The sequence below is a fragment of the Adiantum capillus-veneris genome, chromosome 13 (genome assembly GCF_014529385.1).
Source record: "Adiantum capillus-veneris isolate H3 chromosome 13, ASM1452938v2, whole genome shotgun sequence".
In the NCBI taxonomy this organism is placed as follows: Eukaryota; Viridiplantae; Streptophyta; class Polypodiopsida; order Polypodiales; family Pteridaceae; genus Adiantum; species Adiantum capillus-veneris.
In genome coordinates this window covers 76,343,588-76,370,636 of record NC_140943.1, presented here as the reverse complement: position 1 = coordinate 76,370,636, position 27,049 = coordinate 76,343,588, and the positions used below count along the sequence as shown (strand labels likewise).

Sequence of the window (27,049 nt, the reverse complement as noted above, 5' to 3'; positions counted from 1 at the left end):
CAAATGGATTGGTATGCTATGTTATGGCTAGGTGAGACAGTGAAGCCTGATCAAATTGTGAGGCATTTTGGTTAGCCGTTGACTTGGTCGGTTAACAATGCGAAATTGTTGTAATGGGTTGAGGATAAACTAAGGTCTAATTTGCATTATTGGAAATTGTCTTCCTGGCCGCTCCTTGTAAGACTTAGAATAGTGCAATCTATTTTGGTGGCATACATGCAATTTTTTTTGCCATTGTTGCATTGGCCACCCCATCGTCTTCAGGATTTCATGTTTCGGATTCTGGAGCACTTTTGGTCCACTCTCTCTCACAAAAAAGGCTTACGATTGCTTGCAATGGATAAGCTCTGTACTCCAAAACGTTGTGATGGTCTGAATATCCTTCATTTGTCTTCTCATGTTAAAGCAAGGAAGGCTACTTTGTTGTTGGTTCTAGTTGAGCAAAAACAACCCTGGACGCAAAAGCTTGCATTTTTGTGCTCTCATGGGTTTCCACACCAGCCTTCGGCCATTGACGGCCGTCGTATTGGGATGTGGTTTTTGGTAAAGTTGAAGCTATAATTCCAGGATGTCCCTTTGCTTCCAATCTAGTGGTAGATTGGAAGTTGGTCACGAGGGAATTGTTGTGGAATGGTAGAGATGACGCCTCTGGAAATTCACTTCGATTGGAGAGTTTGCATTCGATTAGAGTTTTTGCTCCGACTCTTGTTCAACACTCTCCTAGACAGGCTTACTTTCTCTCTCGCAAAGGTATTGACAAGATAACATATTTGATCGACGTTGAAGAACGGGTCCTCTCGTTCAAACAGGCTGCTCTTCCCTTTGGACTTGGGTTACACTACAGGCGCATGTGTGACACCATTAAGGAGTTGATCGATTCTACATCTCCCATCCCATCGCTTGTTGAAGACAATCGAATTTGCAATTGGCTCTACACTGGTTCTTTGATTGGTTCGATATCTGCAAAGAAAGTGTACTATCATTTGCAGTCATCGTCCTGGATCCAAGAACACTGTACAAGGTATGGAATATGAATAAGTGTTACTTGGTGGCGGAGTAAAGTTATGAAAGTGTGGCACGCTAAGCTACTCAAGGAGCGATTGTTTACATGGAGATGTATTGTTAGGGTTCTCCCCACTGGCAAATTATTGTGCTCTAAGAGATTGGCCTCTTCGCAACACGTTCGCTGTGATGCACGCATTGAGAGTATTCCACATCTAATGTGGTCTTGTTTTCATACGCGACAGTTTGTGGATAGCATCTCTTCAGCCCTTCGCTCGCGTTACCCAGGCTTACCCTACCTTTCCTTCGATCGTATGCATACTTTTTCGTCAGCAGATTCAAGTGGAATATGTTTCTTTCTTCAAGATATCTCTTAAACAGTCTCTTCAAGTTGCCTATTACTTGGACAAGCTCCCTATTAGTCATTACCAACTCTACTTTGATTGTTTCCAAGTTACAGCTTATAATATTTTCTATGGGTTTTCCTCGCCTTGAGGTTTCCCATTTGTAATTCAATCTGACATTACAAAAAAAAAATGTGTGTATGTGTGTGTGTGTGTGTGTGTGTGTGTGTGTGTGTGTGTGTGAGAGAGAGAGAGAGAGAGAGACCCAAAGAAAAGATCATTCAACGAGTACTTTTTTTTTGTTATGTCTAAAATTGACATGAAGGATGCCGTAAGTGAAGGACCGAGCTTGATGTAACAAAATTAACGTTAACACTTATTTCAATAGCAGTACTTGTCCATGGCCAGCAGCAAACTTTGTCAAGTATTACATGTATCATCAACCGCAGGCATTTAGTCCCTACATTGCACAAAATCTAAAAACCTTCACATTACATATGCGTGTTGAATGGGTACACTCCAAGACTGCTCAATTCCATCACTCCAGCTCCTTCAAAAAGTCTTTATTGTCCACAAAGACCTGCAAGGTACAAAAACTCACTCAGTTTTCCACCACATGCACGCGTGCGCACACATTTATACAAAAGCACACACATGCACACATTTAAATATATACAGATATACATTTATGTGTGTGTGTGTGTGTGTGTGTGTGTGTGTGTGTGTGTGTGTGTGTGTGTGCACATTCTGAACTTACGAATAATAGAAGAGGCTAAAACACACCACACACAAAAACAAGGCACAATACAAAATGGATTAAGCAGAAAAACTAATTTACCTTGGTAATTTTTCAACAAAATATAAATTAAAAAAAGACAGCTTATAGTTTGATAAAAAACACGAAGGCTGATACAATGGCAGTAAGGACATCAGGAATGCTTTAGCAATATAGGAAAACAAAGGATGTGATGCAAGCCCATCAGTGTATGCATATAATAGAAATACAAGTAGCTGTTAGACTACTCTTATCTATCAATCCCACTCTCCAAGTTTTGCACAATGAGCCATTGTAAAAACATTTTCTAAATCTATCGACTAAACCTCTCTCGAACCAGGGGTGTACATAAGCAGTAGCATGCTAGATTTTCTCCTGTCCACTCGTTGTAGACTTGTGGTTGTTTTTCAGCGCGTATTTGACTACATAAACTTTCATGTTGCCCCTGCCTCGCTCGTCCCTCGTTTCATGCAAGTGAGTGCAGACGTTTTGTGATTGTTAGATGATTTTCAACTCATCCCGAAGTGGCTCATGGGCTCAGCTCAGCACAGCTCAACTCGGTGCCCCAGCTCGGGCATCACACTATATGAGGGGTAACATGCTCGGTTCCCCTATCCACTCAATGTTGACTTGACGTGTGTCTGTTTTCAAGAATAGTTTTGAATACATGAACTTTCATGATGCCCCTGCCTCGTGTCCCTTGTTCTTGTCCCTCTTGAGGTTTCAACCCCACATAGAGCAGCTCAACTCGACGCCTAGGCCTCCGGTGTCACACTTAGTATCAGAGCTTTGGCACGAAAGGCCATTGACACAAGGTGGAAGGGCGATGACAGCTTCTCAAGGGTAGAACCACAATCTAGCACAAGCTTACGTCCCTCAACGTTTTTCGCCATATTCCATCCTCTCATCATTTTCTACCAATGCTCACCGTTGCTTTTTGCTATTTTGCACCATTTTGGAACCGTTTTGGCTAGTTTTTTGCCGTTTTGTACGCATGTACATAATTATTCACACTTCTCTCCATTATCGATGTTTTTGAGTGATGTGCTTTCAACTTTTTCGCCATTTCCATCTTTGGACCTGATTGTGACATTTCACTTCATTTGTCAAATTTTTCAACGTTTTCTTCGTTTCTCGTGGTTGGCCTCGAACAAGACCAAAGATCAAAAAATGCACTCTGGATGAATAAAGGATGGACTATGATAGACAAACCGAAGCTGAGAAGGGAAAGACAAAATCTAGACCCAAAGTGGGGCAACTTGAACAAAACTTAGTACAAAGAGGCCTTGGAAACACGCCTTAGCTCAATGGGAGCAGCTATTACATTGTGGAAAGATGACATGCAAAGATTGGTAAGACACTCTGGATACCACTACATTTCTAGAGTACGATTCTAGCAATGGCCATCACTGAAACCCGAGACCATTAACATGAACGACTACTACCAGGATGATGACCAATAATACAGACATTATCACCATGACAAACATGACTTATATGAGGCCGAAGAAGTACCACGCGAACACATTTCACGGCCCAAAATAGCAGTTCCCTAAATTTTAGGAGATGCTTCCGATGGGCTCCCACTGGTCTTCTGACCATCTATCCTCATCGGGACCGCATCCAAAAGTGCAATGTGGCCCAACTGTCGGATACTTTTTGTTGGTAGTCCCACCTTGACTTTACACCTTAATTGAGTTCACTTCCTAGTATCCACCAACTTGCTAAGTACGACAGGGGGACCTATATGATCTTGCTCTGAGCCTAGACATCCTCTTACCATACGAATTCCAGTGCCGACCACTTCCCGACTGCGGGTGAAACTACCGTTCACATTGGCCATACAATGTCCGACCGTTTGCTACTTCAAAAAGAGGGTCTCAAAACAAATAAAATAAACCCCATTGGAAAGAAACCAACAACCAAGGTTAGCAGTTGCCACATCTTTGTGACATGGTTAATAACTGCCACGTCCTCGTGACAATCGGCATGAGTGTGGAGAAAATCTTGATGTTCTTTATCAAGTTCAAACATATTTGTCCTATGTTCATCATTTAACTCTTTCAAAAAGATCGAGTGAACGAACAGACTGGATTTCATTAATTTCGAAACGGCCGAAGCCGATACAATAGGGACAGACTAGCCCTTAAGTTTCACATCAAGTATAATGTTTCGGCCCTTTTTAGTAGTCAAAGTCGCTTTCTTCGCCTGATAATCGACCACTGCATTGTTCTTACGTTACCAAGGGACTCCCAGGAGGACATCACAACCTTCCAAGGGCATCATGAAGAAGTCCTTGTGCCCCAAATACTCCTGACAATGCAACCGAAGTTTGCCAATGATAGGTGTAATGGCCACGTCCCTGCCGGGTGCCGCTAGAACTGCCTCTGCTTGTGGTCCCATCCAATCGGGTGTAATCTCGAGCCGCACCAAGGTGACCTTGGCTCCTTTATCAAAAAAAATCAAGGCTTCTTGATCTTTCACTATGCCCCAAGCTCGGCAAAGTTCTGTACTTCCATCAATCGTGCTTGGGTCAGTACCCATGCAATCTGGAACCAATCCTGCTTTCATCTTGCCTTTTCGTCCACGTTCCTCAGTTGCTTTCGAACTCTCTTGCCTTTCTTCATTCTGCTCTGTTGTGCCTTTTTAGGGCACTTCGTGGAGATGTGCCCATGTTCCCCGCATCCAAAACACTTCCTCTCTTTGATGTAGTTGGCCCTCTCCCGAAGAGTGAGCCAAGGTCGTGAATCCTTACCTTTCTTTTCTTGGGGGCTCTTCTTCTTTCTACTTTCATTATTAACAGTCTGTTCAGTTCTCTGAGTCATGATCTCATCTGTGGGGTAAGTCATATTGCCTGAATGTATGACAAAACCCCGTTTCGCATGACCCATCAGTTCTTGAATAGAATCTAACTTCTGTTCTAAGCAGTGATCTCGGATCTCCATAGGAAATCCACAGCAAAACCGCTCAATGTGTTCTTTGAACGTGATCTTCTTAAATGAAGAGGCTGGTAGAAAAGAGCTCCAAAATCTCTTGGAATATGCGTCCAAAGAATCTCTCTTGGTCATCCGAAGATGATTCCAAGCAATTCGTGTATCTCGTTTGTACTCTCGAGTCAGCCAAGAAGAAATAAAAAGCCTTTTAAATTTCAGCCATTTAACTGGCGCTTTCTTGTTCAATAGAAGAATGGACCACCATGTTCGAGCATTTCCCTTGAAGAAAGAGGTAGCCCTCCGAATCTTGGAGTGCTCTGAGTAATGCCCTCCAAAGAAAGCTATATCAAACTGCTGTATGAAGGCCAAAGTTCTCGAAGCATCTCGGAATCCAGAAAAAGTGTCAAACTTAATTGACTGTCCACCTTTAGATTCTCGAACTTTCTTGCTTTTAACTTCCAAGAAGTCATATTGATTGGCTTTATAGAAATGCTTCTTCTTTACGTAAAATCTGTGATCGTCGGAGTCCGAACTATCTGAAGATGAGTCCTCTGAGGAACTGTCAGAAACTGGGTGAAACTTAGGCTTCTTTGCCTTTTTCTTGCCCTTTCCGAAGCTTTGCTTTTTGCTTCGCTTTTTCCCTTTCCTGTCTTCTTCGCTCAAGTTAGAAGAACTGTCAGAAGAAGAAGAAGAAGAAGAAGAACTGAATACTCCTTCAAATCGGACATGCTTCTTTTGCTTTCTTGCCGAAGCAAAAAAGTTGATTGATGACCCAAATAACCTGGGGAATCGATTCCTTTCTTTTGCTTATTGTCGTGCTTTTTGGCTTTATTGTTCGCGTCAAAAAGCTGAGTAATCCGTGTATCAACCACCTCTTCCAATTCTTGCTCTGTAAACATCCTCGGAGTAGGAGGTTTCTTGAGTGCCGGTTTGAGGGGTGGCTATGTGGCCTTCTGCAGGGAGTGCACCTCATCGAAGGATGTCTGAGTCAAAAATTTTGCAAATTTCGGATCCTTTGCAATGTTGAGCATCATCTTTGTCGCGTCGTCAACCAATCGTCGACGTTCCATCTCTTCAATCTCTGCCTGAGTAGGCCGAGGTGGGCCGTACTCTTCATGAAAATCTTCTTCGTGATCTCTTCCCGCATCCCCAAATGCAGAGGAAGTCGATTGTTCTTTGTTGGAATCCATAAGTGTCGCGAGAAAAGGATCGGATTTCCAAATAAAAGAGAAATTGCCCGCGCTTTGATACCACTATAACAAACTTGGACACTCCAAGTCAAGATTCTACCGCGACACAACAGAGATTCGCTTCAAAACAGTTCACAATTCACAATTGATTCGACACAGCCCGGCGGAGTTCCGTGCCTAGAGATGTTGGCCCCAAAGACTAGCGCCCCTTTCGGTATTTCTTTTTGTATTAATCTGTGTTCAAAGTACAAGAGACTGGGAGAGTTCTCACTCTCAGACTCTGCGTCCAGATGCTCTGAGAAGTGAGGGCCCTGCCCACTAATTTATAGGTTTACAAGGGATGCCTAAAAGCAGAGCCCCAAAAATAAAAAGCCCTTAGGCTTCTTAAAATAAAGCAATTGGCTCAAAAGCTGCCAAAATCAGCCCATGTAAATTCAGCCAACGTAAAAGCTGATTTTCCTTACACTGTCAGCATGAAAAACGGAGATCCGTACGGCAGGCCACCTCAACACTGTCAACAAAAATTACGCCGAAAAATCCAGGTCTGCCACCTCAGCACTGGTTCCGCATTTCTGATGGCTCGCTGTGAATGTCCGGGCATGCCACGTCACCAGTTTGTGACACTCATGCCTTCCTTTGCTCCTACTCCCTCACGAAGAGGAAGTTTACCTGCAAACAAACACTCAAAGATCATAACATGGAAATCGTTATCTTCAAAAGCCTGACGCTCAAAACGCAACTCGGTTCTCGAAAAGCAATTCCCTAGAAGAGATCTCTGCACACAGTGTCACCAGCGTGTGACTACTATCTATCCTTTTTGTTGATTTCTTCCTTATTATTTATTTATTTTCACTTTTTGGAAACACCCCTCGGGAAATCTAACTGCCCTGCATTGCATAGCTAGTGTGGAACTGTTCAGAGGGAGTCCAGGCCCGAGGGCAAGAGCGCACTAAGGTTGGACAAAGACTATGGTTAGCCAAAGTGGGGTCATTGACTAGCCAAAGTGGAATCCTTTGCTACACAGGCTACATTTCAGTTCTGGGTGTGGCTGCAGTGTACAAAGGGGGTCAGATGACCTAGAAAGATACAATGGCAGCATCTCCTAAAATTTAGGAAACTGTTATTTTGGGACCTGAAAATGTGTTCGCGTCATTACCACCGGTATGACTAGGGGAACATTTTACAACTCTACCGCGAAGTCAACTGAGCAACCGGTCGAGATTTTTAGGCGACAACCCCGAAACGGGAAATGGCTTGTAAATGTGCAGTTTCCTCATGCAAGAGAAGGGGGCGCTGATTTTAGAGAGGAGAAGGCTCATTTTCATGCTGTCACAGGTTGAGAGCTTCAATGGAGTGCTTCCTTTCCCTCTTATGTACAGTGCGGTGCCAGAAGTGATGCCCTGCACGCTACGCGCTACTCTCTCTCCCCCCTATGGCAGTATGTTATGCCCCACTAGTGGGCTTTTCATTTGACCAATGTACAATTATGTGGGTTCATGCGCGATTGCCGAGGCAAGAGCCTCTTGCACAGGTACTGGATTAGCTAATGGCTAATCCCCCGCAGGTACAGGTGAATTCGGAGAGGTTTCACATCAGAAATCTCGTCCGATTCAAAGGGCAAGTAGCCCTACACGTGCGGGAGCTCGAGGGCTTGCTACAGATGCGACCGGCACGCAAAACGGAGCCCGAAACAGTGAATTACAGCCTGCTGTGTATTTTTGCAGGTTTAGGGTTTTGGCCCTAAACGGACCCTAATACCCCCAGGAGGTTTGGGGACGTGAGGGGACCGCTGTACAGGTGATCTGGCGCATTTTCGGGGCTGAAAACAGAGAATTCAGCGTGCTGCAGATTCTCGCCAGGTTTTGCAAAGTGCCAGTATGCGTCAGGAAAGTCATTCAATGCGTGGGAATACTGACTGTGAAGGGTCCTAGTACAGTTATGCTGCCGAAATCGGGCCGGAACAGTTGAAATTCAGCCAAGCTTGTGCGCGGCAGCTTGTAGGGAACCACAATGTTTATCCCTCTTTTAAACAATAAAGAAATACCGAAAGGGGCGCCTAAGTTAGGGGCCAATCTGGTGTTGGTCTTCTCATACAGGTGCATTCTAGCAGCCTGTATCCCTTTCCCCTTTGTTGTGTCTTGAAAGTACAGGTAAAGTGGGCGTTAAATTAAATGGGTGAAAGCAAATAAGGTTTAAGTCTAAGGTCTACCGCCCTTTTTGAAAGTACAGGCCGGTTTCACAGAGAACACAGAAGAGGTGTGTTCTTGGGTTCCTTCTCGTAAATCATCCCCATCTATGACGTTGATGGGCTGAAAACAGAGAAAAACAGCAGCATGTTGCGGTGAAAACACTCTCAGTAGGCACTTCTTTGCGCTGGAACTCGCCTACCGGGTTTTGGCAACATCTGGTACAATCGGGGGAGCCATAATCTCCGGCGATGTCAGCTTCATGGCTGCAATCTGCAGCAGCAGCAGCTTTCTTCTAGTGCTTGCTTCTCTGTGTGTGAGTGTGTGGAGAGGTTCGCTTTTATTGCTCCTGGCAGCTAGCGGAAATAGGGGCGGTCTTGCCGGCGGGAGTAGGGGAGGAGGAGGAGGAGCGCCAAAGCTGAAGGGATCACTTGCGCCACCAACGAGCCCCGGGGGGGGGGGGGGGGCACACGTTTTTCATGAAGGCAGCGCTGGGTTTTGCTCTTCTTTTATTTTTAAGGGTGGCTGCCCACTTATGAAGTGGGCGGCCGGCCTCTTTTAAAAATGGTATGAATCTGCCCAAAAACTCAATAAAACCTTATAAGCTGAAAACAATGCATACACAGCACTTCCAAGTTCCCAGGCATCCCTAGAAACAATCACATGCACAGTTGCAATGTAGACATAGGTTCCTCGCGAGAAAGCATCTGCTTTCTTGAAAAGCAACCCGATTTCTCAGAAAGCATCCGTTTTTCCTCGAAGTTTCCTCTGAACCCATCTTCATTCAAGTGCTTACCCATGTTTGTGCACAATTCTAACACAGTTCGGAATTTCCTCCTGACCCTTGATATTCCCTTTCCGATGCCACCTTGTAAGTTGTGAGGCAAAAGGAATACCCATCACCTAGTCCTTTCCTAAGAACTTACGGTACAATCTCCTTCGCGATCCTCTATGTCACCCATCCTATGACACATCAGAGATGTCCATTCCCACAAAGTCGAATACTTCTTCCCCATGCTCCCTGTCAACCATCCAATGTGACGCATCAAAAGTACCCATTCCTGGTGGCCTTATAGATATTCCCTTTCACAGTGCTCCCGTCATCACTCTGAATGACGCACTAGAAATATCAGTACTCGGATGTCTCCAGTGAGAAAAACCCTCTCACTTAAAATTCCAACAATTCGTTTAAAACTATTTCTCTGTCAAATAAAGCCAATGTAGCAACATCTTCTCTACTACTTCTCATGCGCCAAGCCTTTCTTTTGTACTTGCCAAAGAGTGGGTCGAGCAACCTCGAGCTAGCCCCCACGATTCCAGAAATTAAAGTCACTTAATAAGTCACTTTAAAAATTGACTTCATTTAAGAGGTGGTTCATATGCCTTGCAACTTTGAGTTCATACGGTGGTAAATCATGCTTCTGCTAGGTGTGCAATCAGAGGGTATGCAACTACGCTAAGTGCCTAGACATGCACGGCCTATGTACAGGCTCACAAGGGTGCTAGAACACTTCCTAGGCTTCCTAAACCCTAGAAGTAGGAACAGCTTGTCCACATGCACATAGGGTTAGATGTGCACGTGACAGATTTGCTGAGGTAGATGGGACTTTATTACAAGTGAACTATGATTTGATGTTGACAGTGATGAAGGACAGACAGTTGAGGAGGTGTTGTCACAACCGAAGTGGAAGTTGGCCATGCAGAAAGAACTTGATTTCATCAAGAAAGACAACACTTGGGAGTTGGTTATGCGGTTGCCAAGCGAAAGGTGATCGGTGTCAAATGGGTCTACAAGACCAAGTAGAAATCTGATGGTTCTTTGGACAAGCTCAAGGCACGACTTGTTGAGAAGAGCTTCTCTCAGAGACAGGGTGTGGACTACGACAATAACTTTGCCCCGACTACGAGGATGGAGACCATTCAGATAGTTTTTGCCCTTGCTGCCTTTTTCGGATGGCCGGTTTTTCAAATGGATGTTGTTTGGGCTTTTCCCAATGGTGACTTAGAGGAGGAGGTGTAGGTGGAGTAACCTCGAGGGTTCTAGGATCCAAATTTCAGAGACATGGTTTCTAGGTTGCTAAAGGCTCTCTATCGCGTGAAGAAAGGCCCTCGAGCATGGTACCAGAAGATAGACTCTTTCTTCCTACGACACTCCTTCGAAGATCTACTACAGACCCAGATTTATACATTCACCGTAAGGGAGGATTGGTGACACTTGTTATCTTCTATGTGGATGACCTTGTGATTACAAGTAGCCATGTTGAGCACATCCACAATACTATGGAAACCTTCGCTAAGGAGTTTGAGATGACAGATCTCGGCTTGCTTCACTACTTTCTTGGATTGGAGATATGACAGATAGAGGGGCATCTTTCTCTGAGGAACGCTATATTCAAGAGTTGTTGAATGTCACAAAATGATGACGTGGCTAGCAGCTCCGTAAAGTGCGGTGACAGGTTGTACGGACAGCATGCCACGTGGCAACAGTACGGAATCCCGCAAAATGCGCTAGCAGGCTGACGTGGCAAAGCTGTATGGAATTCCGCTTTTTGCGTTGATGCTGTTTCTGGCAACGTTTGGAGCCAATTTCTTTGGAAATAAGTTGCTTTTGGGATCATTGCTTTAGGAACCAATTTCTTTTAAGTTTAATTGTTTTTGGGGCTCTGCTTTTGGCATCCCTTGTAAGAATAAAAGGACTCTTGATGGCCTCACTCTTCAGAGTATCTGGCGGCAAAGTCTGAGAGCAGAGGACCACTTGGGTGTTGTACTTTTCTCAAGCATTAATATAAAAAGAAATACCGAAAGGAGCCAGATTTTGGGCACAATACCTCTAGCACAAAGGTACGGAGCTGTGCCGGGCGTGTCGACTCTAATTTTAAAGTTGTGAAGTATTTTAAGTGATTCTCTCGTGTGTCGTGTTGGATAATCGGCTTGGGGTGCCCAAGCCTGTGACATTGGAAGCATTTGATATGGTTGAGTGTTAACCTATCCCAACACCTACGGATCCCAATCAGCAATTGTCACAACATGACCTCTCAAATGTAGCAGTGCTACATAGTATCGAAAACTGGTCACTACAAAGTATCAGAAATTGGTCGGTTCTCTTATTTGGGTTCTCAACACTAGGTTTGATGTTAGTCTCCTAGTGGGACTTCTCAGTTCTTTCATGCAGAGACCCGCCAAGTTACATTTAGAGTAGACTCTTCGGACTCTGCGATATTTAAAGGTGATCAAGTCATTAGGCATTCACTACGCGGCTGGAAGAATTGACTTCAAGAATTATGATTCAGATTGGGGTGGAGATCTAGATGGACGATGGTCGGCTACAAGTTACACCTTTTTTGTAGGCTCAAGAGCAGTTTCATGGAGCAGCAAGAAATAGTCGACCGTTGCCTTTTCTTCCACAGAGGCAAAGTACAGGACTGTTTGCAGTGCTACATGTAAGTCAGTGTGGTTACGGAAGCTACTTTCAGATGGGATTTCCCTAGCAGACAACCATCATGTACTTTGACAACCAGAGTTATATAGCCATTGTGAGGAATCCGGTGTTCCATGCCTAGACCAAGCATGTAGAGATACAATACCACGTGGTTCGTGAGAAGACCAAGGATGACTCTATTCAACTAGAGTACATTCCGACGTCAAATAACATTGCTGACATCTTCACCAAACTTCTTCCACAAGCGACATTATCCTCTCATGCTAGCTCCCTTGGATTTGTTTCCCATCTAGGAGCTGAGAGGGGCTGTTATGTCACAAAGTGATGGCGTGGCAGACAACAAAAACCCTAATTTCTGCCAGAAACCCTAAAATTCCTGCAAATCCTAATTTCTGCCAGAAACCCTGATTTCCGAAAATCGCGGAGGCTAAAAAATATATATATATATATTTGAAAATGATGAGTGACGCGAATTTTTCTTTTTTTTAATTTTAAAAAAAAGAGAAAAGACTCTCTGAGAGAGAGAGAGAGAGAGAGAACTGATGCTTTTTATTTTTAAAAGCTTTTGGGGCTCTGCTTTTGGGCATCCCTTGTAACCTTTAAATTAGTGGTGAGGGCCTCACTTCTCAGAGCATCTTGACGCAGAGTCTGAGAGTAAAACCCTAGCCACTCTCTTGTACTTTGAACTGATTAATATAAAAAGAAATACCGAAAGGGGCGCCAGTCTTTGGGGCCAATATCTCTAGGCACGGAACACCGCCGGGCCAGTGCAAATCTATTGTGATCCGTGAATTGTTTTGAAGTGGTTATTTGGTGCTATCGCGATTGATTTTTGACTTGGAGTGTCCAAGTCTGTTACAATGGTATCAAAGCACGGCCGATTTCTCTTCTACGGGAAATCCGATCCCCAATTTTTTTTCCCGCGGCACCTATGGCTTCACGCAATGATCAGTCGACTCCCTCTGCATCTGGAGATGCGGGCTGGGATCACAACGAAGATTCAGACAGAGAGAATGGCCCGCCTCGGCCTACTCAGGCGGAGCAAAGAGAGATGGAGCGTCGTCAATTGATTGGCGATGCAACAAAGATGATGCTCAATTTTGCCAAGGACCCGAAGATGGCAAAATATATGAACCAGACCTCTTTGGAAGAGGTACAGATGGAGTGGCAAAGAACCACAACACCACTCCCGAAACCCGCTCTCAAGAAACCTTCTGCCTCCAAGAAATATATTGAGAAGGAATTGGAGAACGTGGTTGATGCACGGATTGCTCAGCTTTTCGACGTGCAAAAGAAAGGCAAAAAGCACGGCAAAAAGCAGAAGAAAGGCACTAACTTCCCGGGATATTTGGGTCGTCGGTTGACATTCGACAAGGCAAAGAAACAGAAGAAGCGTGTCAAGTTTGAAGGCTTACCCAGTTCTTCTTCTTCTGACAGTTCTTCTGGCTCTTCAAACTCGAGCAAAGAAGACAAAAAAAGCAAAAAGCGAAGCAAGAAACAAAGCTTCGAAAAGGGCAAGAAAAAGGAAAAGAAGACTACATCTCGCCCAGAGACTGACAGTTCTACTAAGGACTCGTGTACAGACAGCTCAGATTCCGATGACGGAAACTTTTATGCGAACAAGAAGAATTTTTTGTTACAAAGCTAACCAGTATGACTTTCTCGAAGATAAAAGCAAGAAAGTTCGAGAGTTTAAGGAAGATGGCCACTCGATTAAGTTTGATACTTTTTCAGGATACTCAGATGCTTCGAAGGCTTTGTCTTTTATACAGCAATTTGACATCGCTTTCGCGGGAGGACGCTATCCAGAGCACTCCAAGATTCGGAGAGCTGCCTCTTACTTTAAGGGGAATGCTCGTACTTGGTGGTCCACGCTTCTTTTAAACAAGACTGCGCCAGTTAAATGGCTGAAATTTAAGAAGCTTTTTATTCCTTCTTGGTTGACGCAAGAATATGAACGAGATATACGAGCTGCTGGAACCATCTTCGGATGACCAAGAAAGACACAATCAATGCTTATTGAGAAAGATTCTGGAGCTCTTTTCTACCCGCCTCTTCATTCAAGAAGATCTTGTTTAGAGAACAGATTGAACGGTTTACCTTGGGTCTACCTACAGAGATCCGAGATAACTGCTTGGAATAGAAGTCAGCTTCTATTTAGAAGTTGATGAGTCATGCGAAGCGGGGCTTTGCCATTCACTCTGGCAGTTTGACCTACCCCACAGATAAGGCCATGACACAACGAGCCGAACAGACTTCTAGGAATGAAAGTAGAAAGAAAAAGAGCAACCCAGAGAAAAAGGATGCACGACCCAAGCTTACTCCTAAGGAGAGAGCTCGCTTCATCAGAGAGGGGAAGTGCTTTGGATGTGGGGAACATGGACATATCTCTGCGAAGTTCCCTAAAAAGGCACAGAAAGAACAGAATGATAAAGACGACAACAGGTCTGAGAGTTCGAGAGCAGCTAAGGAATGTGGCAGAAAAGGCAGATAGAAAAGCAGAATTGGTACCACATGGCGTGGGACCTGCACCGAATCTAATAAATGAAAGTACAAACTTTGCCACGTTTGGGGCAAAGTGAAGAATCGGGAAGCTCTTTTGCAGGAGCCAAGGCCAACTTCTTTTCACTTGGAATTGGCGGCTCGATTTGGAATTATGCCCGACAGACTGACGCCACAGGCGGAGGTAGTTCGACTGGCACCCGGATGGGATGTTGCCATTACACCGAGCATTGGCAAACTTCGTTTGCAATGACAGGGGTGTTCAAGGCAGGCGATTGACGTTCTACTCAGGATCCCTTGGTACCACAAGAACTACGCCGTGGTTGACTACCGGGCCGAGAAAGCGACTTTGATAAATGAAGGGCTTAGAGATTGTACTTGATGAACTTCAGTGTCTTACTCATTCTTTTGGGAGAGAACTGAACGATGGATAAAGGTTGAATATGTTTTGACCTGATCAAAAGAACGCCAAGATTTTTCTCCACACTCATCCCGATTGCTTTTCAGAGGGCCTGAAGATCAAACCATTAATCTGACACCTGGAAGCACGCCACCGAACCGGCCACCTTACCGTGTGAGCCGAGTACATAATGAAAAGATTAGGAACCCAATGAAAGACCTCTTGGAAAAGGGTCTTGTCCAGCCTAGTACTTCACCGTATTGCTCTCCAGTGTTGTTGGTTTTGAAGAAAGACGGATCTTGGAGAATGTGCATCGATTATAGCACTCTCGACGAAATCACCATCAAGAACAGATTTCCGATTCCTAGGATCGATGATATACTCAACAAGTTACAGGGATCCTCGTGCTTTAGCAAGATTGACTTGAAGAGTGGATATCATCAGATCAAGATTGCGCCAGGAGATGTCTACAAGACAATTATTCAGACGACTTTTGGGTTATTTGAGTTTTTGGTAAGCCTTTTGGCTTAACCAATGCTCCTGCGACATTTAACCGGATGATGGACATGAATTTTCGAGAGTACATGCTATTTGTTGTCACTTTCTTTGATGACATCATTGTTTTCTCCAAGAATGAGGCAGAACACAAAGATCATCCGCTTCAAATCTTTCAGGCATTACGAGATCACACATTAGTGATTAATGCAAAGAAAAGTGAATTTTTCCTACTAGAGGTACACTTTTTGGGACAGATTGTGTCAGCAGCAGCAGGAGTGCAAATGGACCCGGCCAAGATAGAAACTATCCGTGATTGGCCCGATTTGAGGAATGTCCATGAAGTTAGAAGCTTCTTGGGACTGTGTTCGTACTACAGGCAGTTCATACGAAAGTTGGCAGAGGTTGCTTTCCCTTTGCATACCTTGACACAGAAAGGAGTACCTTTTTCGTGGGGACCCACAGAGGTGACTGCCTTTCGGACATTGAAAGAGAAATTGACTACAGGACCAGATTTGACTTTGCCGGACTTGTAGAAGTCATTCGAAGTATATTGTGATGCTTGTGGTCGTAGTCTGGGTGCGGTCTTGATGCAAGAAGGCCATGTCATAGCTTACGAGAGCCGTTTGTTCTCTAGGCCGGAGATGACAACACAGATCTATGAGAAAGAGCTTTTGGCGGTTATCCATGCTCTTACTCAGTGGCGGTTATCCATGCTCTTACTCAGTGGCGGTTATCCACTGAGTAAGAGCATGGATAACCGCCAAAAGCTCTTTCTCATAGATCTGTGTTGTCATCTCCGGCCTAGAGAACAAAGGGCTCTCGTAAGCTATGACATGGCCTTCTTGCATCAAGACCGCACCCAGACTACGACCACAAGCATCACAATATACTTCGAATGACTTCTACAAGTCCGGCAAAGTCAAATCTGGTCCTGTAGTCAATTTCTCTTTCAATGTCCGAAAGGCAGTCACCTCTGTGGGTCCCCACGAAAAAGGTACTCCTTTCTGTGTCAAGGTATGCAAAGGGGAAGCAACCTCTGCCAACTTTCGTATGAACTGCCTGTAGTACGAACACAGTCCCAAGAAGCTTCTAACTTCATGGACATTCCTCAAATCGGGCCAATCACGGATAGTTTCTATCTTGGCCGGGTCCATTTGCACTCCTGCTGCTGCTGACACAATCTGTCCCAAAAAGTGTACCTCTAGTAGGAAAAATTCACTTTTCTTTGCATTAATCACTAATGTGTGATCTCGTAATGCCTGAAAGATTTGAAGCGGATGATCTTTGTGTTCTGTCTCATTCTTGGAGAAAACAATGATGTCATCAAAGAAAGTGACAACAAATAGCATGTACTCTCGAAAATTCATGTCCATCATCCGGTTAAATGTCGCAGGAGCATTGGTTAAGCCAAAAGGCTTACCAAAAACTCAAATAACCCAAAAGTCGTCTGAATAATTGTCTTGTAGACATCTCCTGGCGCTATCTTGATCTGATGATATCCACTCTTCAAGTCAATCCTGCTAAAGCACGAGGATCCCTGTAACCTGTCGAGTATATCATCGATCCTAGGAATCGGACATCTGTTCTTGATGGTGATTTCGTTGAGAGTGCTATAATCGATGCACATTCTCCAAGATCCGTCTTTCTTCAAAACCAACAACACTGGAGAGCAATATGGTGAAGTACTAGGCTGGACAAGACCCTTTTCCAAGTGGTCTTTCATTAGGTTCATAATCTTTTCATTCTGTACTCGGCTCACACGGTAAGGTGGCCGATTCGGTGGCGTGCTTCCAGGTATCAGATCAATGGTTTGATCTTTAGGCCCTCTCGAAAGCAATCGGCATGAGTGTGGAGAAAAATCTTGGCGTTCTTTTGATCAGGTCAAAACATATTCAACCTTTATCCATCGTTCAGTTCTCTTCCAAAAGAATGAGTAAGAAACTGAAGTTCATCAAGTACAATCTCTAAGCCCTTCATTTATCAAAGTCGCTTTCTCAGCCCGGTAGTCAACCACGGCGTAGTTCTTGTGATACCAAGGGATCCTGAGTAGAACGTCACTCACGTGCCCTGAACACCCCTGTCATTGTAAACGAAGTTTGCCAATGCTCGGTGTAATGGCAACATCCCATCCGGGTGCCAGTTGAACTACCTCCGCCTATGGCGTCAGTCTATTGGGCGTAATTCCAAATCGAGCCGCCAATTCCAAGTGAAAAGAAGTTGGCCTTGGCTCCTTCAAAAGAGCTTCCTGATCCTTCACTTTGCCCCAAAAGCGGCAAAGTTTGTACTTTCATTCATAAGATTCGGTGTAGGTCCCACGCCATGTGGTACCAGTTCTGCTTTTCTATCTGCCTTTTCTGCCACATTCCTCAGCTGCTCTCGAACTCTCAGACCTGTCGTCGTCTTTATCATTCTGTTCTTTCTGTGCCTTTTTAGGACACTTCGCGGAGATATGTCCATGTTCCCCGCATCCAAAGCACTTCCCCTCTCTGATGAAGCGAGCTCTCTCCTCAGGATTAAGCTTGGGTCGTGCATTCTTTTTCTCTGGGTTGCTCTTTTTTCTTTCTACTTTCATTCCCAAAAGTCTGTTCGGCTCGTTGTGTCATGGCCTCATCTGTGGGGTAGGTCAGACTGCCAGAGTGAATGGCAAAGCCTCCCTTCGCATGACTTGTCAACTCCTGAGTAGAAGCTGACTTCTGTTCCAAGCAGTGGTCTCGGATCTCTGTAGGTAGACCCAATGTAAACCGCTCAATCTGTTCTCTGAACGAGATCTTCTTGAATGAAGAGGCAGGTAGAAAAGAGTTCCAGAATCTTTCACAGTAAGAATTCACTGTATCGCTCTTGGTCATCCGGAGATGGTTCCAAGCAGCTCGTATATCTCGCTCAAACTCTTGAGTCAACCAAGAAGAAATAAAAAGCCTCTTGAATTTCAGCCATTTAACTGGCGCAGTCTTGTTTAAAAGAAGCGTGGACCACCAAGTACGAGCATTCCCCTTAAAGTAAGAGGCAGCTCTCCGAATCTTGGAGTGCTCTGAATAGCGTCCTCCCGCGAAAGCGATGTCAAACTGTTGTATGAAAGACAAAGCCTTCGAAGCATCTGAGTATCCTGAATAAGTATCAAACTTGATCGAGTGGCCACCTTCCTTAAACTCTCGGACTTTCTTGCTTTCATCTTCGAGAAAGTCATACTGGTTGGCTTTGTAAAAAAAATTCTTCTTGTTCGCATAAAAGTTTCCGTCATCGGAATCTGAGCTGTCTGTAGACGAGTCCTGAGTAGAACTGTCAGTCTCTGGGCGAGATGTAGCCTTCTTTGCCTTTTTTCTTGCCCTTTCCGAAGCTTTGTTTCTTGCTTCGCTTTTTTGCTTTTTCTGTCTTCTTCGCTCGAATCCGAGGAGCTAGAAGAACTGTCAGAAGAAGAAGAAGAAGAACTGGGTACTCCTTCAAATCGAACACGCTTCTTCCGTTTCTTTGCCTTGTCAAATGTCAACCGACGACCCAAATATCCTGGGAAGTTTCTTCTGCTTTTTGCCGTGCTTTTTGCCATTCTTTTGCACGTCGAAAAGTTGAGCAATCCGTGCATCAACCACGGTCTCTAGTTCCTTCTCCGTATATTTCTTGGAGGCAAAAGGTTTCTTGAGAGCGGGTCCGGGAGTGGTGTTGTGGTTCTTTGCCACTCCATCTGTACCTTCCAAAGAGGCATATATTTTGCCATCTTCGAGTCCTTGGCAAAATTGAGCATCATCTTTGTTGCATCGCCAATCAATTGACGACGCTCCATCTCTCTTTGCTCCGCCTGAGTAGGCCGAGGCGGGCCATACTCTCTGTCTGAATCTTTGTTGTGATCCCAGCCCGCATCTCCAGATGCAGAGGGAGTCGACTGATCATTGGCTGAAGCCATAGGTGCCGCGGGAAAAAAAATTAGGGGATCGGATTTCCCGTAGAAGAGAAATCGGTCGTGCTCTGATACCACTGTAATAGACTTGGACACTCCAAGTCAAGAATCAATCGCGATAGCACCAAATAACCACTTCAAAACAATTCACAGATCACAATAGATTTGCACTGGCCCGGCGGAGTTTCTTGCCTAGAGATATTGGCCCCAAAGACTGGCGCCCCTTTCGGTATTTCTTTTGATATTAATCAATCATCAAAGTACAAGAGAGCGGTTAGGGTTTCACTCTCAGACTCTGCGTCCAGATGCTCTGAGAAGTGAGGCCCTCACCACTAATTTAAAGTGTAAAGGTTACAAGGGATGCCCAAAAGCAAAGCCCCAAAAGCAAAGCCCCAAAAGCTTGAAAGCAAAAGCAGATTCTCTCTCTCTCTCAATGAGAGTCAGTAAAAAGCAAGTTCTCTTTTTCTCTTTCTTTCTCCCAAATCAAAGCGAAAAGCTGAGATTTGCGTCGCTCAAAATTTCCCCAAAAAAATAATAATAATAATATTCCACCTCCGCGATTTCCGGAAATTAGGGTTTTTGGCAGAAATTAGGGTTTGCAGGAATTTTAGGGTTTCTGGTAGAAATTAGGGTTTCTGTTGTCCGCCACGTCATCACTTTGTGACATAGCTCTCAATGTTCGCATTGGCAGGCTCCCAAGCAATTGAAAAGGGGAGGGGGACCTCAAGTTCAATGAGTCCCTTGCCCAAATTCAGGCAATAATCCCTACGGAAGTACATTGGAATCAAGCAACAATCACCACCCTCACGCATGAACACCGCACCAACCATGCGATCCTCACTTTCAAGACCAAGGCGGATCGAATCAAATTCCTCGAGCAATCGAGGCTTCTCAAAGACGCCACACTTTGGTTTGCAGAAGATCTTACACCCGCCCAACTCAAACAGAAGAATGAGCCCATGGCACATATTCAAAGGCCCTTGGCCTATGAAAAGCAGTTACATGAAAAGCTTCAAACTCAAAAGCAACCAGTGCGTTTTGCAAAAATCCGTACAGTTGCCACGTCAGCATTGTCAACGCGTTTTACAAGAATCCGTGCACCAGCCACGTCAGCACCTCAGCACGAAATCCGAGACTTCCAAACACTCCTACCACATCATCAGTTGGTTGTGCATCTTGTGTGTGTGTGTGTGTGTGTGTGTGTGTTTTGGTCTTGCTTTATTTCTCTAGTGAATTGGGCCCCATCAGATGGGGTCCCATAAGTTGCAGGGAACTCCTCTTAAAAATAAGGCAACTCCTCAAGACTTTGCCTATTGGTGAAACTTCTTCTACTGCTCTGCTTCTTCTGCTGCTGCTTCTAGGGTTTAGGCCCTTTTGGCCGGGATCTGCAAGTCGGTTCTGTTCTTCAGTGGCTTGACACGTCAGCAGTTTGTGACATCAATTTCCTTGAGCCCAAGAAAAATAAGGATGCTACCCTAAGAGCTCTTCAAAGGCAGGTGATGCGAGGGCCTCAGTGATTAAAGTGCAATCATGCGACAGAAACCATATAGACCCGAGTAAAAAGGTTCCTCCCATACAAAAATGGCCAAAAACAATAAAAGACCAGATACTTCTATCTTGGAAAAGAAAAACCCATCACGTTTTCAACACCCAGATTATGGAGCTGAAATAGACCACAAACAACATCTTATCAGCAGATAAGAAATTACCGTTTTCCAGCCATCTGGATCAAGGCAAGCAAATATCTTAGTATTGATCCCCGGTAAAGGGCCTGGCTCCCGAGTAATTTTTCCACCTGCTTCACGGACAGCCTCGGCAGTCTTATAAACATCGTCAGTTCCAATCGCAACCTGCCCAAAGATGGCAAAAAATAAGGGTAACACCCAACAATATGACGAGAAATACTAAATAATAGCAACAAAGAGGCTACCTGAGCATATGCATTCCCCTTTTCATATTCAGACACCCCATAGTTGTAAGTCAGCTCCATAACAGTGGACTTGTCCTCTGGTCCATATCCAAGCATTGCGAGCGTGTACTATTATCAAAAATGAAGAAAGAGAAATTAATCTCACATTCACATCACAGCACCAAATGTAGAGCCTATTGTCCTAACAGCAGATAGACACCAACCTGCCAAACAATTACAAAACCGAATCTTCTGGAAAACAAACCCATTTCATCCACGCCCCAAATAAAAACCAAACTCTGCTCTAAGAAGATCAATGGAAGAATATCTATAGTCTCAAGTTCAAATGCAAGTATACAAACTGCATATCAAGAAAAAAAAACCACCCCACATTCCTGGAATTTTCATTGAAACAAGTATTTGGAGAACTTCCAAATCAACCTCACAAAAAACAATAACAATTAAAATGCTAGATGAACCACTACAGAAGCACCCCCACATCCTGGCAGTTTGATTGAAACAAGTACTGAAAGAACTTCCAGTAAACACACAAAACATAAAGCAATAAAAAAGAAAAACATGCTAGAAGTTCAAACCTTGTAATCAGGATTATCTCTTGTTCTAAGAAGCTGCATTCCATAGGCCTACAAAATCCAGAAAGGAGCTTAGCTTTAACCGTTATTACTAGCACAGCCTTTACTCCAGGTAGAGAAAACTATAAACCTTTTCATAAAACTTGATAGAACGATCAAGGTCCCCAACTCTTAGCATGACTTGACAAAGAGGCTCTGGGGTGGGGCCTCTCTGTATCAGCTCAAATTTGTAGCCATCTGGATCTTCAACAAACGCAATAACAGTACTTCCTCCTTTGACCGGACCTGCTTCTCGAGAAACCTTACCACCCTTGGCCTTCACAAGCTCTATAGTTTTGTAGACCTAAATAGCTCCATCAACATAAGAGTATCAGATGCAACAACATTCTTCAGGTAACTAACTGGGGCATCTTTTTCAATCATATTATCTTAAATCACAAAGCTTGATAAGTTAACCCACATCTTCAACAGCAATACCAAAATGGCCAAAACCTGCTCCTAAATCGTATTTATCAACGCCGTAGTCTGCAGAGGAACCATGGCAATCAATGAGCACAGAGTGAAGGAAGTCTTCTGTAAAAGAGTACTCCTCAAACAGTAAGGCTTACTGTAAGTCAACTCCACAACAAAATGAGTATCTTCTGGACCATAGCCAAGAAAAGCATTGGTGTATTTCTCTTCTGTGATATCTCGCTTCCGCAAAAGCTTCATGCCAAGACACTCCGTGTAAAACCTGTGCATTCAGATCAAAATGTGTCAGTCCATAAACTACAGGCCTTCATGTCAAATAATACAAACAAAAGTTTGCTCACTTGATTGTTTTTTCTAGGTCACCCACTCTATATACAACATGAAGAAACCTCCTGTTGTCGCTCACGGTAGTATCAACACCAGCCATGTTCGCTAGTATCCTCCGATGACTGCAATTCTTAAAGCTCTGCAAAAAATGGTCTGCACAGAAAACTTCAATAAAGACTGAAGGATTATATGAAAACATGCTATGATGTTTCTAACATAGCAAATTGCAAAGCCTTCAGAGAAAAGCCTTCAGATGTCAGACAAATGTGAACAAATTGAAAACAATAAGCAGCAAAAGGTCTCATTAATCATTAAGCGATGGCCAAAGGGCGACAAAGGATAAAAATTATATTTTGTTATGAAGATAATAGACATCTCCAACCTCACAGTAATAAGAAAAATTTCACATCATTCCTGCTAACACACTAAACTTTCCAAAAAACGTTCCAGCTGATTTGATAAGAGGACTTCATGCTTTTCAACCAATGAGCTTTGTGAAACATTAATTTTAGTAAACCAAAATATGACACTTTGATTTGAACTAAAATGCATTTCCCACAACCGCCACAGAATCCAGCTCTCAATAATACATACCTAGATAAATCTACAAGAATTTATATAGCTCAGCAAAAGCCCAGATTCACCGAATGGGAAAATAAAGTTATAGACTTATGAACAAGACAAAATAATCATAATGCATTGAATTGAATAGATACTACAGCCTAATAATAGTACTCGTTAACATCAACAGTCTACAAGGCCCCATGGTGGGTTGAGGACTACATGTCAGCAACTGTTCCTAGCACAAACATAAATGAGCATACAAATTCCAACAAACTAAGTTACTGTCTTGACTCTAGAGGTGCAGGGCAGACTCAGCCATATTGAAGCCAAGCACTAAATACAAGCATTAGAATAGAAAGAATCAATATACCACAAAAGGTAATTAGTAGAGGATACGTCCTGAGAAGATAAGAAGAATTTCACTTTTTTCAACTGATGGTACTCTAATACAACTTGAACATACATCTAGATGAATTTAAGAACGGGCAAAATTCATTTATGTGTAGAGCTATATATATAGTTGCTCTATATATAGCCCCTAAGTCCCCTCTATACATATGCATCCAATGTGAGTATTCTACACAATTTGAGGTTGCAGTCTCTACGTATCGTCTCTCTGTTCTTCTTTTCCTCTCTCTTCCCAACAGTGTGAGTATTCTACACACTTTGGGGTTGCAATCTCTGCGTATCATCTCTCTGTTCTTCTCTTCCTCTTGCTTCCCAACATGATGAAGGAATTATAGACTCATGGCAGTCATCCAACACCTCCCTCATGCGTAGTATTGACTACATACGATGACTCCCACTCGCATAACCTTACCGATATATGCTCCCGACGCAATACAGCATGCACAAACAAGACCATACATCAACACAAATTTCCGTGAGCTGAGTTAAAATCGTGACTTCATAGAGGACTTGACGTGTTGAAGCCTTGCAATGACAAAGGCATTACATTAAGGAAATTAACAAAACCGTAGTTACCATGAAATACATGTCCCTACAAAAAGAACTTCCATCTCTAGAGTCTACAAGAATATACATCAAGACCCTACCCTACTAGGCTTCCACCTATAAGCATAGCAAGTATGCACACTCTTGCAAACCTGTAGAGTCACCCTTTGCATGAGTGCATGACCTAAAAGGTCTTAGCTTACTAAAAACTTCAACTAAAATATGTCGATTTCTCTTGTTTGAACTTTGCATGTCTTATGTATCACCCTTTACTTCGTAACTCCGTAATACACTCTTTAGTAAGTCAACTTTTGTTGAACAGCAAAGTAAAAGCACAATCCTGTTTTTTACATAAGCTAGTAATAAAAGATAAAGTATTTCACCAACTAAGTTCAAAGTGAAATCTATTGTTGAAACCTATACCAAAAAATAAATTTCTAATTTTATGTCTAATTTTCCTTATCTTTTTCCTGAGTGGTCATTTCATATTTCCAATTTTTGCTGTTACATCAGTCTTCTGATGACATTGCTCAAGTTCTTTCTCTCCTTCAACAAGTTAATGCTAAAGCCGCACTTTTCCAGAATGAAGCTAAACTCGTAAGTTTCTCTATCTATGTTTGCCACCAAACTCTCCACAGATTGTGAAGCATCCCACGTAACTCCCAACAGCCAAGTGATGAGCAGCCCCAGGTTAACTACGGACATCGTTACAAGCCAAAGTCTCTGTGGCCTCTCATCCTTCCCCCCCCTGTACCAGCCAGCAAACCGAACCCCAACAGAGAAAACCTGTACACACACGCACCCATCAGAGCAGGGTACAAAAGTGCACACCATACCCTATGCACATGTGAGCGAACCTGAACTCGGTGGCTTTCTCATCTACATACAAGCTAATACTCTCTCTCTCTCTCTCTCTCTCTCTCTCTCTCTCTCTCTCTCTCTCTCTCTCTCTCTCAGTCTCAGCTCACGGGAGAGTTAAGCCACATTTGAGAATTTTCCAGTATTAACCTTTGGCTCAATTGCAATGATCTGCATCGGAAAGTAGCAGCGCGCGAGAGCCAACACGCACGCGCGCGCGCTCACGGGAGAGTTAAGCAACATTTGAGAATTTTCCACTATTAACCTTTGGCTCAACTGCAATGATCTGCATCGGAAAATTGCAGCTAGAGCCAAAACACGCGCGCGCACACACACACACACACAGAGAGAGAGAGAGAGAGAGAGAGAGAGAGAGAGAGAGAGAGAGAGAGAGAGAGACCTGAAGAGAGCTTTTGGGAAGAGCGTTGAAGAGCTGAGCTGATGTGGAGGGAGCGTCTCCAGCAAGCGGGTTGAGAGTGAGCAGCGATGGTACTCAGAAATACAGATGTCGATGAAGTGGATGCCCACGCGAGACTATAGTGCATGGAGGCCATAGCTGGGCCTTTAAAAACGCCAACACAATTGTATCCATCAAAATTTTAAATAAAACATATACGCTCCCACAAAAAATGTTTTTTGGATTATAACTTTACCTTTTAAAAGGATAACAGGTTAATTTAAAACAAGGTGAAGAGGCACTAGTCTGCTAAGTTAGGGGGGGACAAAGGAGAGTAAATTAAAATAAGTGCTTATAATCATATGAAATTTTTGCTCTGTTTTAATATAAAATTGTATTATATATTTTTAAAAGTGGCTCTTATTGGTTCGCTTAAAATCTTCAAGATTTCTTCTACTCTCATTGCCTAGCTCTCACTTACTACTCAAATCGCCAAAACCTTCTCCAGTCTATGTGTTGCACTTCCCTACCTCTTGACGCGTCCATGGGAGCCTGCAAATTTGTCTTTTTTGTGAGCTTGCACCTAAGCTTCCCCCGCCATTCATGGACTTGCACCTACAAAGCAGTCCCCCCACGTCATCTCCATTATGCCTATATCGAGGAAGGATGCAAGAGCTATAGAGAGAGAGACCGAGAAGAAGAGATTTTATTCGCCTATGCTTTATGAAGCATCCCTACCTCTGCTCTCTGCAATGAGAGAGAGAGAGAGAGAGAGAGAGAGAGAGATTTTATTCACCTATGCCTTATGAAGCATCCCTATCTGTCCTCTACGGCACACACACACACACACACAGGTCCCTTCTGGGAGGCATGGCCTCCATGTGTCCTACCTCCCCCTTCTCAATCCTCTACCTCTAAATCTCCTCATGCAACTTCTCGTGATCTCCATTAATGAGCCATTTTTTTATTTTCTTCTAGTCGATACCCCCTACCTTGCAAATGGCTTATATATTGCGAAGGGCCCCTCTTAAATAATAAGATAAATAGTGCACATTGCACCTCATCGTTTTGAAACAAAATAAAAGAAATAAGATACATTCACAATTAAAACAAAAGAATATTTTAATATTTTCGTATTACAATAAAAGATAGATTTAATAAGCATAGAAAATAATAGAGCAATTTAGTGAAGTGATTTTTTAAAAAATTCTTTAAATGAGAAGACCGTTTATCAATACCTCACATAGTGTTCAGGAAAGTCTTTTTGCCTAAGCGACGAGTTTCTTGCTTATCCAGATGCAAACTCGAAATACTAGTATACATGTGGTAGTTATGTGTGTGAACACACTAGGACCACCAGGGCATTTTTTCCCTCTTTAGGAGGTTTTTTCCCCCAAGCATTGTATATACACCCATCACTCTAGAACTATCAATCTTTCCATTTCACACTAAGTAACACACTCTATTGTGTGCCTTGAGCTTCCTTCGTCTTCTCCAAGTTGTGTGCGTTTCTCTACAACCCTAATTCCAACAATTGGTATTAGAGCAGGTTGCGTCTTCTCGGGCTTAGTCGTCAGCTGCTCCAGCACGCGCATGCCCACTTTCTCTGATTTCAGTGAGGTTTGGCGAGCGTTCGCAAGTCGACCAATATTTTGGGATAGCTCATAGAGCTAAGTCTGCTCAGATTTTTGATTCAGGCTCGGCCTCCGTTTCCACTACAGGCAGGTCATTTTGTGCAAAATTTGTGTCCGTGCCGTTTTCGGCATAATAGATGCCTTACAGTCTTCTACGGTTTTTGCTATATAGCACGTGTTGTTC

The 27,049-nt window shown here is 43.6% G+C and overlaps 1 protein-coding gene across 1 annotated transcript; it reads right to left on the bottom strand.

Annotated features, from left to right (window-relative positions):
• Nucleotides 1-1,621: 1,621 nt before the first annotated feature.
• On the bottom strand, nucleotides 1,622-25,416 carry LOC147444287 (lactoylglutathione lyase GLX1-like). The gene is made up of 9 exons (XM_086526959.1): nucleotides 25,235-25,416; nucleotides 22,473-22,611; nucleotides 22,269-22,393; nucleotides 22,121-22,185; nucleotides 21,791-22,003; nucleotides 21,664-21,711; nucleotides 21,089-21,196; nucleotides 20,868-21,008; nucleotides 1,622-1,926 (listed from the first exon to the last, which is right to left on the bottom strand). The coding sequence occupies exons 1-9, from the start codon at nucleotides 25,386-25,388 to the stop codon at nucleotides 1,885-1,887; spliced, it is 1,035 nt and encodes a 344-aa protein (XP_086383085.1). The 5' UTR covers nucleotides 25,389-25,416; the 3' UTR covers nucleotides 1,622-1,884.
• Nucleotides 25,417-27,049: the final 1,633 nt, after the last annotated feature.

Coding starts and splice junctions, on each gene's coding strand:
- LOC147444287 (XM_086526959.1), bottom strand. CDS start 25,388: ATGGCCTCCATGCACTATAGTCTCGCGTGGGCATCCACTTCATCGACA. Junction 22,004..22,120: donor TTGGTATTGCTGTTGAAGAT/GTGGGTTAACTT, acceptor GGAGCTATTTAG/GTCTACAAAACTATAGAGCT. Junction 1,927..20,867: donor ATCCAGATGGCTGGAAAACG/GTAATTTCTTAT, acceptor TGTACCTTGCAG/GTCTTTGTGGACAATAAAGA.